Source organism: Ambystoma mexicanum, chromosome 3p (genome assembly GCF_040938575.1).
Source record: "Ambystoma mexicanum isolate Mex_15411 chromosome 3p, UKY_AmexF1_1, whole genome shotgun sequence".
Taxonomy (NCBI): Eukaryota; Metazoa; Chordata; class Amphibia; order Caudata; family Ambystomatidae; genus Ambystoma; species Ambystoma mexicanum.
In genome coordinates, this window is record NC_090925.1 from 225,080,871 (window position 1) to 225,093,655 (window position 12,785).

General features: G+C 45.8%; 1 protein-coding gene across 2 annotated transcripts in view; it reads left to right on the forward strand.

The window, feature by feature from the left end:
• The window catches only part of LOC138580293 (cadherin-like protein 26), a 769,589-nt gene that overhangs the window by 689,001 nt on the left and 67,803 nt on the right, over positions 1-12,785 (forward strand). For both annotated transcript variants that reach the window (XM_069650709.1, XM_069650708.1), the window contains one exon: positions 1,681-1,749. In XM_069650709.1, the coding sequence (XP_069506810.1) occupies positions 1,681-1,749 (69 nt within the window). The remainder of the gene's footprint in view (positions 1-1,680; positions 1,750-12,785) is intronic.

The following is a 12,785-nucleotide window of genomic DNA, read 5'->3' on the forward strand; positions in this document are numbered from 1 at the left end:
CTATGGAAAATGTGCGAACGATATGCATGTTTATTTTATTTATTTGTTACAATGGTAAATCCATTTAGTCCAATGTTTCTAAATCGTAAACTTTGATCTCCTCTTCTTTATTACACAAATATCCCTCTTTTTAACACTAATGTTGGGAGGAATATTTCTGCTGCCACAAACTGGGGCATGTTTTGCTTAAACAAATATATCCAGACTATATAGTTACATCTGTCACTTTTACTCAATTCAATGGGACTCCGTTTGGCAACATGAGAGAGAGATGGAGGGCAAGAATTGTAAACTATGTTTCAATAGTAAAAGCACACCTCTGCTGCAGGTTCACTTCCCACTGGGTCATCATACCTTCTTTATAACCTTGGCCTGCAAGCTGAATACAGTTCTTTGCTGCAGGCACACTACCTCCTGAGCAATTTTACTCAGGGTTTGGAACTTACTGGGATCTCTGAAACAGCTATGCTAATTCACTTAATTATAATATTTGGATTTGGTGGTATTGGAACCTGTACCTTTAAGATTGTGAAAAGGTCATTGACAAAGAACCTAAAGAAACAACTGTTTCCCAATAGTGACTTAATTATCTATTGTTCCAACTCAATGGTTTAAAACTGCAAAGTACAGGGGAGACCAGACATACATAAAATAATATTGAGAGTTTTGCTTCAGCTCACCCCTCCCCAGCAGACCACCAGATGAAAGTCTATATGTCCAGCACATGAAGGGCAGGGATTTTGCACTTTCATGCCTCTGCTCTGCCTGGACTCAATCAAAAAAGTGACAGCAGCATTTGTTTTATGGTCTTTTTAAAGGATAAACATGACATGCCTGAATAATTCAGGCACAGTCAAAGCAGTACTTCATGTATTTTTTAGGGGAAACTATTAGGCTTTGAGTGGTACTTAATTAAAGCATTTGCTATCTAATTTTCAGCTGGAATTCAGCCGAGTATTTACTCGAAGTTGAGTTTCGGTACACCCCTACTTCATATGCCCTTATTGTGGATCTATAACCTAGGCTTCGAAAACCATTCAAGTTGAGTCATTAATTCTTGGAACTTCTGCAGGTACTGACTTCTGCTTGAAATAATCTCTTATTCCATTGAATGTGTGGTGTTTCGAGGCAGGCAAATGGCTTGGATGTCTGCCTAAGATCCTGAAGGTGGCTTTGGATGTTCCATTCAGAGACAATCTGGGGTAGGCGCAATCTGTCTTTCAGGCCTTCTTGTCAAAGGAGCTGTGGACATAGATAATCCTCATAACACTTACAGATCTGGAAGCCCAGATGCAGAAGCGACATCCCATGGTCTGGCTTTTTGTAAAGGGATTTGGTTAGATGGAATAGGTGCTACAAGTCACCCTGTGCAGTTTACAATCTGTGGTGTCCCCAACCCTAATAATAGTCAAACTAAACCACATACCCAACTCCAGTCTTCCCCTAAGAGACCTGCCCAAGTAAGACCACCACAAAAACCATTAAAGTAGAAGCCAGGGGGCAAACAGCGCTTTTTAAGAAGACAGGTGTCCTTGCTGTGGCCAAGATTTCAGGTGGGAAACACTTAACCTGTTGGACAGTGCTAGGGTAAATAGGCGTCCTAAAAGTTATTATGTGAATATGTGACTGCCTTATAATATATGCCAATGACTGCATGATTCTCATGTGTCTCTGTCTTAGATTCAAAGCATCAGTCAACAGCATCTTGAGGCATCACACTTTGATCGTGCAAGTAAAAGAAGACATTCAGTGAGTATTTGTTCTTAAAAATATTCTTTAAGTGGTAGTGTTCTTTGACAATTACATTGATTTTTTGTATTATTCATTAGGCACTAAATTTAAAATGTGTACAGCTGGTCTCGTTGCTTTGTGTTAAAAGGTGCGGTTGTTGGACCTCAGTATTATAAACAGACACACAGAGGCTAGTGAGAAAGCCCAGCGATTGGCTCGCTGAACATGGGGCTTTTGATCATGTAGTCTGTTTTACCAAAGGCCTCAAAACAAAGGAAAGTTCTAGGAGTCAAGGCTTTGCAAGTCCCTAATAGAGAATAACGCATACCAATGTCATTGATATGAGCAGGCAAGAAATCGTGTGTGTTTCAAACTTCACGCACTGTGAAAAACGTGCCCTTGGAAACGGCATGTCCCGAATCCACCAATCAGGGCCGAGAGTCCAGGGAGACTAGCACATGCTTACTGCATCTCATTTCTTTCCCGCTGAAATCGTAGCTGGATGTTACTCTGCCACATGTTATTTGTGATAAATGTTGATATTGTTTGTTTTTTTGTTTTCTGCATATGTGTTTTTTTTTTATTAATGCAATGCAGTGAATCTTACATGTTTAATTATGAACATGTATTTATTCATGACAGGATTGTCTTGCATAGGCGTTGAGCATATCATATATATTATTGTATGAACTGTGCATGCACATTTCTTTTTTGTGTTTGCCATGCTTGTGTATTCTCATTCTGGGAGTGGAGGGCAGTGCGTTTGTTAAGCATATCTTATATTGATATCCCGACCAAAGAAGCATCATTCATTCTCCCCTTGGCCCCCCACTGATCTTCTCCATTGTTTCATGTGTGCAAGTTGAGGGTCTTCCACGTCTGAGGGCAGGAGTTCTCAGGTGTATACATTCTATCAGCCAGCTTTGCTGCAACTCACAGTGACCACTGAACAGCGCACACGTGATGATGATGTGTTATTTATATAGTGCTTTAGCCAAAGCACTTTACATAGAACATATTTATATAAAATATCACCCAACCGAAGTTGGTACTCATTATCGACATTCAGAAGGATGAAAGGCTGAGTTGGCCTTGCCGGGGTTCAAACCTGTAACCTGCAGATTACACAACGATCGCCAGTGTACACATGGGAGGAACCGAGGGTGGGGCGTTAGAGCACCCTCTGCATAATTCCTAAAATACCTTCACACATAGACATGTGCAGGTATAGGGCAACGCTTTCTTTTCGTCATCTATTAATAGACCCTATTTGACCGTCCAACCAGACTAACTCCTAGTAGCAGAGGATCCTATGTAAACCAGTCCTGAAGAAAGTGGCACCACCAACATTAGCCACTGAAACCGGCAGGCCACATTCCTGTTTGAACTTTCTACATGAACACAGCCCTTAGTTTTTTCATTGCAGTTGAGAAATAAGGGCCGCCTCTCTCTGTCCCCTCACCCTAGATAGGCAGCACACCACTGGCACCATACGGAGAGGACAATTAGCCTGGCTGGAGGGTCAAATAGGGTCTATTAACAGATAATGATAATTTGCATTTATATAGGGCTATGAACCATCAGGTATCTGTGCGCTGCTGATTATTAACCATGATGTCTGGTGCTCATTTATCGACCTCAGAAGGATGAAACACTGAGTTTGGCGCTGCAGGGATTCGAACCTGCACGGATGTAAAAGCAAGCACTCTACTCGCTGTGCTATCTGACCAGCAGTGAAGGTGACGAAAAGAAACAGTTGCCTTATACTTGTACACACAGATCGCAACAGAAAGCACTAAACCCTCTGGGCTCTCTTACCAGCTTAGTCGTGTTATTAAGGCAGTCATGCACGAGCATAAACATTGCAGCATTTTCAGGCATCTGCAGTCTTTGGCTCTGCAGATGTTTTGGGATGCAATTTTCATCAGTTCTTTCAACCAAAGTCAATGGTGAAGGATCAGAGGAGACGTAGCCCATAAGATATGTCGAGCCGTAGTTTAAAGACCTGATCAGCCTGGTTGCTTCTGATCTTAAAACCGGCCACACCCTTCCACACTGAGAACTCAGTTTACTTTAAGCTTTATTTCAGCCGGTCGCTGAGATAAAAGTACCTTAATCACTTACTTAAACTGGGAGTAAAGCTTGCATTGCTCTCCCTTTCACCTGCTCTTTGAAATGTAATACACAGTTCATATTTTATATATATGAATACATATACCTTCTTATAACCTCGTCACTAACTATCACCTGCTCTCTCTTAGATGCATCATACATTTTTTCACCTTGCTTGTTAACTGTTGAAATTTGTTGCCAATTTTTTGTAATCAATGCCGAAAAAAACAGACTGCAAATTGTTATTTCACTCTTGGGTACTGACCTCATTCCCCTCTCCCTCCATCTGTGATTATGATCTGCAGTATCATAGCCTTATAGACCGAGAAAGGGGTCATTATCGCAGGATAATGACCCGCTGCTAAATTATGGCCTGAAGCAGAGCCGAAGGCAATAGGTTGGGACAGGGTCATTATCCCAAGCAATAATGACTCTTCCCAAGGCCTCTAAGGGTTGTTCATAAATTAAGCATTTTACTTGCAAATTGGTTGAACTGGAACAGGTTTAGCGTGAGCTTGCACTAGGCGTAATGTAAAAGTAAACACTTTATAAATAAGAATGTAAAAGCATGTTTCAATGTTTTTTACCCTTCTCTTCCCTCTGTTAAATAGCATGTTACAGCCGAAAAAAAGGTTATCCCAGTGAGGAAGTGTCTTGTTAAAAAGAATCTTGCCTGGAAATTGCATGGCTGTTTCACTGTCTGCTTCTGAAGAGACAGGGCCTGATTTGCACAGTGCCTTTCAATGGTCTTTTCCCATTCAAGAACGCTTTGGAAACTGAGGTCCAGAATGTTCAGAATGCAACCGATACCAGTAGTTATTGACTGCACTCTAAATATTCTGATTGGCTGAGAGGAGGCCAATAACGATCTCCATGTGTTAGTACATCTCATGTGACCTAATGTACCTTGCTCCCATTCATTGATGCTCGGGGGTGGGGGGACAGAGGGGAGGGATACATTTATGGCCGTGCCACCAATGGAGAAGAAGTCTACTGGGATGCACATGAAAATAACAGATCCAGAAAGAGACAGACATCAAAACTAGTGTGATTGTGGTCAAATTCATGTAGAAAAGCATTGGAATGAGGGGAGCCTAGCATGATGTGTAGGGCCTGGGTAGGCTCTGAAGTTCACTAACGCCAACACCACAACGTCCCTCACACTTTCAGTGCTGTTTTGGAAACGTTCAAAGGTCAATATGAGGAAAGCAGTAAATGGGAAAAAAAGAAGATTCTGAATTGTTTTGTTTTATTTAATTCCTCTGAGTACCTATCGGTCTATCTATACATGTCTAACGTAAAACCAGCAGGCATAATCAATTTATTGAGCACTTTGCTTGTTGTAATTTGAGTGTGATATTATTCTGGGTAGACTTTAGTTTGCCACTGATATGCTAGAAACTAAAGAAGAACAAGATATAGAAGACACCACTCAGCAATTATTGACTTGAAAGGTGAATAAGACCTTGTGCGCATCTGGAGATTTGTCGGCTTTGGGTTGTTTTACTGAGGTAAAAACAATTGTGGCGGAATTGACTGTAGTCCATTTCGCTGCAAATATGTTTTTATCATGGTAAAAAAGGACATGCCCCCCCCAAACCTCCCATAGACCCACAACCTCACCTCCCCTACTTCCCTTTTCTCCGTCGCTGGCTCTCCTGTACCCTGCGGCATCAGTTTCAACCCTCTAATGCAGGTCGGAGCTGAAACCACAGGGTCCCTTTTTCTTCTTTCTTCTATTTTTTGGGTCCGAAGCGGGGGACACCCTTGCAAGTCCGAAGCCGAAAATACCAAACAAGTGGAGTGGGGGACAACCATGAAACCACCGCTCCACATGTGCAGTATTTTCGGCTTCATACTAATGGTACTAGCCGAATTCTGCCAAATGTACCATTCAAATAAAAATGTTCGATCAATTTGTGTTTTTCCGATTTGTTCATCCAATTACCAAAGATTTTAACTTGTGCTCAAATTTTCACAATTCACATTCCAGGAGTGACTTCTTCCTTATATCTAAAACAGTTGTGAACTCAGGGCGTGGATTCCCTGAGCTGGTCACAGCATATGCCCATCAACTTAGTCTTGGGAGCATCTACTGAAGTAGATACTTCCTGTCGGTTGTATCTCGCGGACAGCCTGCTGGACAAAAGGTTGTATACGAATTGTTCATTTTACAACGGCTCGAATGACAATTGACCTTTTCACAATTGACCGAATTGTGAAGGTCAATTGTACCATATATGTGGGGGGAAACCCCCCACAACCCACCACCCAATGCCAAACCCCCCAAAACCCATATATATATATATATATATACATATATATATTTCTGATGCTTGTTAATCTGCTTAGAATCACATGCTGTGCATAGGTCCGACATCCAGTGGTCACTGCGGAGTATTGCATTTTGTTTTTCGTAGTCGAAAAGGTACGTCGACAAGGCGTGTCTGAAATACTATCCCTATAGTGACGTGTGTTGTACCCACAATCCCTCACGCGTCGAGGTCCCTCAGATTGTTTTTTTCCGCCCAGCTACTGGTTGCCTTTACGCGGAGCTCCTCGAGAGACATTGCAGATTCCATCTCCTCGACCTTTGGTCGTTTTTTCCTGTTTAAAGATTTAATATATCGATCCCTCCCTCGACGCAGTTGTGAAGCTGTCTCCGCCGAGCAAGATCTTCGACGGAGGGGACAAGCGGAGGAGATCCTTCGGCGTTGCCGAACACGTGGCCTGGCCTCGCAGGCCAAATACAGTAGGGAGAGTGGGGTCGTGGGACATCTCTGATTCTTTTTCTGAGAATGCCTTTCCTTTTCCCCTTCCTTTGCCTTGGGGTAGTTATCACGGTTTATTGCCTCAGCTATGGAGAGGACACCCTTTAGGTTTTGCCCACTTTGTAAGGGCAAGTTTACTTGGAAGGACAAGCATTCACGGTGTAACCGCTGCTTGCCCCTCGATCACGTAGAGGAGGGTTGCTCGGCTTGTCAGCTTCTAAAGCCAAAGACTCTAAAAGACCGTAGGGTCAAGAGGTGGGCGACCTACGCTATGTCGAAGGCCGGGTCTTCACCCGCCGCTGCTACCACCGACAGTGACGAGGAACGTGATAACACGACCTCCGCTCACGCCCTGCTTATAGGGATGAACACCCCGGCGACACTGATGCACACGATACCACACATAAGCACACAACCCATAGCTCTTCTTCGTCGAAGACCTAGAAAGCATCAGCGCCCAAGGAGACGCAGGTTACACCGGCGGCCTCCTCGGACCGTTCGGGTTCGAAGCCCCTCTCGCAACCGCAGCCGCGACCAGCGACTGGGCTTTCGGCAAATAAGGGCGCTGCCCCCAAACCATCGGCCGCCACGCACCAGCAGAGAGCGCACGCCGCCGGAGAACGATCGACTCCCGTAACGTCAAAACCACAGCCCTCCACTGACAAACGAGTCACAGAGAGCTTGGCGAGGATCGGTGTGGCTGACGCCCAGAAGCGCACGTCGAGCGCTACGCAAAGACCGAAAGACACGCCGAAAAGGCCCGAAGAAAAACAGGGACTACCCCCTTCATTCGGGGGGACACCCCGCACACCGGAAGGCTTTTCGGAGGGCGACGGGACACTTTCCTCGACGTTGTGGGACAGGTCGAGCCGTTTTCAACAAGATAACACTAAATTTCCACCGCTAGACCGCTCAGGGGTACCCCATGAAACGATGGAAAGGCTCCATCTCTGCATGGAGAGAATGGAGAGGTTTATGAACACCCAGAACCCTCCCACTCCCAAGAGAACAAGAGAAGGGCCTCAGGAGGACCCCAGGGCCAAATACCGGAGGCAGGACACAACCTTAGACTTCCATAATGTGTATGACCTCACTGGTGAGGGACAATACTTAGAAGAGGAGGATGATTTTGTGGACAATGAAGAAGGGCACAACCAAGAGGAAGGTCTGGAAGACAGCCCAGACATGGTAGGAGAAGGCTTCGGAGAAATTCCAGAAGAAGGACCTTCTCATGCCTGGCAATCCCCATCGGTATATTCGGACACTGATGTCCTGAACCTAAATCCTCCTGACAATTCACCTGTTAGAAACACGTCTCCCATTGACGATCAGCCCACATTCAATGCCCTGTTGCGCAAAGCAGCAGCACATTTCGAACTGGACACTGGGGAGATCTCTCCGGAAATAGACTTTGTGGAAAGAGTAATTAAGGAGAAACCCCCAGTCAGCCAGACTATTCCCCTCCTCGCTTCAGTGAAGAGAAGAATCATCCCTTCGCTATCCACACCCGCACTAATCAGAGGAGTTAATCCAAGGATTGAAAAACTTTTCACTCCTTCACCCTCAGACCCGCTGTACATCAGGGGACATTCCATTCCGGATTGCCTTGTAGTAACTAATACAAGGAAGAGGGCAGGGGTGCCGCTGTCCACCAGTGAGGCACCACCTGACAAGGAGGGCAAGAGGTTATATGCCCTTGCTAAAAAAGTCACATCCTCGGCTGCCTTTTCGGCAAGAATTGCGAACAACAATTCTTTGCTAGCTAACTACGCGGACGCGCAGTGGGCCAAACTGCGCAAGGACGCCGAAGAGGCGCCGGAACCACTACGTACACGCCTGCTTTCAACTATTGGCGAAGGAACCCAGGTCAACCAGAGTATTGTAAAGAACTATCTGGATGCTGCTGAGACAGCGGGACGTTCCCTGGTTCAGGGAATACTCCTAAAACACCATGTATGGCTGCGCAACTCAGGGTTCAAACCGGAGACACAGGCGTCTTTAATAAATAAACCTGTTGAAGACTCAAACCTCTTCAGGAAGGCGGTGGATGAGGCTCTGTAAATGGCTAAAAAAGAGTTCGATACTATCAAAACTCTTGACCCGATCTCTAAGCCCACTACCAGACGCGGCTATGGCAACAAACGCTTTTTTCGTGGCCAACGGCAACAGCAGAGTCTGCAGCAACAGTACCCTGCCACCAGTTACCAGACCAATAGTGGGCAGTAAAACCAAAGAGGGCAGTGCAGGGGCAAAGGGAGAGGGCAGGGGTCCACCCCCAGAGGCTCCCAAGCCCCCAACAACACCAAGTGACGCAAAGATTCGCATCCCCTCCCATGCAACACGGGTCGGGGGCCGGATAACATCCTTTCTTCCAGCATGGGAGGGAATCACGTCAGACCGCTGGGTACTTTCCACCGTAGCCCACGGATACTGCATCGAATTCAACAGTTCCCCAACATACAGACCCCCAAGGGGACGACGCATGACACCGGAACACCTTGCCATCCTTCTCCAAGAAGTACAACTGCTGGAAAAAGGAGCCATAGAGGTTGTGCCTCTATCTCAGGTAACGGAAGGTATTTATTCAGTGTACTTCCTTGTACCCAAAAAAGGATCTAACCATGCGCCCTGTATTAGATCTGCGCCCAGCGAACAAGTTTATCAAACCCCAGAAGTTTCGTATGGTAACCTTACAGGAAGTGATCCCACTGCTATCACAGGGAGATTACATGACAACATTGGACATGAAAGATGCATATTTCATATTTTAATGTTGCCAGCGCACAGAAAATACCTCAGGTTTATGATAGAGGGCAAACACTATCAGTTCAGAGTGCTACCCTTCGGCATAGCATCAGCACCAAGGGAATTCACAAAGGTACTGGCAGTGGCAGCGGCCCACCTGCGCAGGTTGTCCATCCCAGTTTACCCTTACCTCGACGACTGGCTCATAACAGGGGATTCTTACGAAACATGCTTCTCCAATACCCAAAGGACTGTAGACCTTTTGTTCCAGTTGGGCTTCTCCATCAACGAGAAGTCGTCCAGCCTAGACCCCAGCCAAATCAAACAATTCCTAGGGGCTCTAATTCAAACAAAGGACGGCCTCGTCTTCCCCTCCAACGAGAGGGTCCAAAACATGCTGTTTGAGATCCCTCAATATGTGACGGTCGAGAGGTGATGGTACGCAAAGCAATGCGCTTGCTAGGCATGATGGCGTTGTGTATTTATTTGGTACCTCACGCGCGCCTGCGCATGCGCCCTATGCAAGAGTGGCTCAACAGCCAGTGGTGTCAGGCCAGCGGATTATGGGACGATCCAGTGGTGGTCTCGCAGGCCTTGGTTCTCTCGCTACGTTGGTGGACAAAGGAAAACCTGGAAAGAGGAAAACCCTTTGCCACACCCGCGGCGGAAGCCACTCTAACCACGGACGCATCCCTAACAGGATGGGGGGCTCACCTATCCCATCAGATTGCTCACGGAGTGTGGACTCCGAACGTAGCATCCAAACACATAAATCTATTGGAGCTACTAGCTGTGTTCAAGGCGCTAAAAGCCTTCCAGGAACACCTACAAGGCAAGACTGTGTTGGTCCTTACAGAAAGCACCACAGCCATGTACTACATCAACAAGCAGGGGGGCACCCACTCTCCAGGACTGTCCAAACTGGCCCAAAATATATGGAAGTGGGCTCTCAAACAAAACATGTTCCTATTGTCAGAACATGTACCAGGGGAACTCAATCTGCTGGCAGACAAACTCAGCCGAGATTTCCCCCTGCCCGAAGAGAACGAATGGCGACTGCACGAAGACATCGTCTTCGACGTCTTCACACAATGGGGATTTCCAGAAATAGAACTATTTGCAACCCTGGAGAACTCACAATGCCCAAGTTACGCCTCCAGGTACCCCCAGAACCAATCCAAAGGGAACGGTCTGTCGATGCAATGGTCAGGGAAATTTGTCTACGCTTTTCCCCCGACTCCCCTTCTCAACAAGGTGGTGCACATGATGCACCAGGAACAAGTAACCATGATACTAGTGGCCCCAATGTGGGCCCGACAGCCATGGTTTGCCCACTTGATGGAGATGTCCCTATCTCCCCCAGTGAAACTCCCCTGCCCGTACAACATGCTGTCACAAGACAAGGGCAGGACTCTGCATCCATGCTCCCAGAACATGAACTTAGCAGCTTGGCTCCTGAGGTCATAGAATTCGGACATCTACTGCTCCCGCAGAGATGTATGGACATTCTCAGGGAAGCCAGGAAACCTAACACTCGCCACTGCTACTCTAGCAAGTGGAAGAGATTTGTCATCTGGTGCAGAGGGAAAAGCATCAACCCAATTGACTGCTCTCCCACACATATTGTTCTATACCTGACCCACTTATTGGATTCAGGTCTAGTGTTCAATTCCATTAAAGTCCACCTAGCGGCACTTTCTGCATACACCACTTCCCAACTCAAGGTGTTGTGGTGGAAGATCCCTGTTATAAAGGCCTTCATGGAGGGAATAAAGAGAATACACACCCCGATAGCTAACCCAGCTCCCGGATGGGACCTTAACGTGGTACTTACCAGACTCATGGGCTCACCTTTAGAACCCATGCACAAAGCATCTCTTAAAGACCTCACGCTTAAGACTGCTTTTTTAATAGCTATCACCTCCATCAGGAGGGTAAGTGAACTACAGGCTCTTTCTGTTCTAGATCCCTTCGTTTCAGTTCACAGAGATAAGGTGGTTCTACGCACGCACCCAAGGTTTGCTCCGAAGTTCATATCGAAATTCTATGTAAACCAGTCTATAGAACTGCCAACGTTCTTTCAAAATCCTTCCAACTTAGGAGAAAAAACTCTACACACACTGGATGTGCGCAGAGCGGTCATGTTCTACATGGAAAGAACCAGACCACTGAGGAAGACTAATCAGTTCTTCGTCTCGGCGGCAGCAGGAAGAGAAGGGGATGCAGTTTCAAAGTCCACTATTTCTAGATGGATTGTTCAATGCATCACTCTCTGCTATACTCTTGCTAAGAGAGAACTGCCCTTTAAGCCTAGAGCACACTCTACTCGAGGCACGGGGGCGTCCATAACATTCATTGCAAATGTTCCCCTTGAGTCCATCTGCAAAGCGGCTACCTGGAGTTCTGTGCACACCTTTACAAAACACTACTGTCTAGATGCACACTCGAGATCTGACTCCCAGGTGGGTCAGGCAGTATTAAGACATCTTTTCTCTACTGTTCCTTCTCATAACCCACCGCCAACTCCAGGTACTGCTCGCTAGTTTATGCACAGCATGTGATTCTAAGCAGATTAACAAGCATCAGAAGACAATGCATTACTTACCGTAAAAGCATTTCTGATGATTGTATCTGCTTAGATTCAAATGCGCCCACCCTTCCTCCCTGCTCGGATGGAAGGAACATAGACTTCCTTTTATATCTCTCTTTTCTGTACTCACTCACGTCTAGAAGGCTCCCTCAGGGCAGAAAAATACAAACAGAGGGACCTCGACGCGTGAGGGATTGTGGGTACAACACACGTCACTATAGGGATAGTATTTCAGACACGCCTTGTCAACGTCCCTTTTCGACTACGAAAAACAAAATGCAATACTCCGCAGTGACCACTGGATGTCGGACCTATGCACAGCATGTGAATCTAAGCAGATACAATCATCAGAAATGCTTTTACGGTAAGTAATGCATTGTCATATGTTACCAAACCGTATTCGGTCAATTGTGAAAAGGTCAATTGTGACCCTTTAAATTTGGTCAATTGTTCATTCGAACAATTGTAAACGAACAATTTGGGTAATACCGGACAAAAAGCACATTTGAACAATTACATAATTTACTTGTAGAGATATTTAACCAGAGCATGGTTTCAGCAACAGTAAAGGGCCAGGTGTGGCTGTCGCTCAAGGCACTTTTGAGAAGATGATTAATCTCTTAACATTCAACTTGGAAAAGGAATGCTTTCAGCAAGTAGGCGATTACCGGCACACTTAAGGGCACTGGAGCTCACTTTTGCAAATGACAGAAACTATGTTTTATGGATATGTTGGTTAGAGAAAGAAAAGTTTGAAGTAAATAAGTACAAGCAATAAAAGGCAGATTTTTCATTGTTGAAACTCAAGCAACTTTATTAACAATCCGACGAAAAAT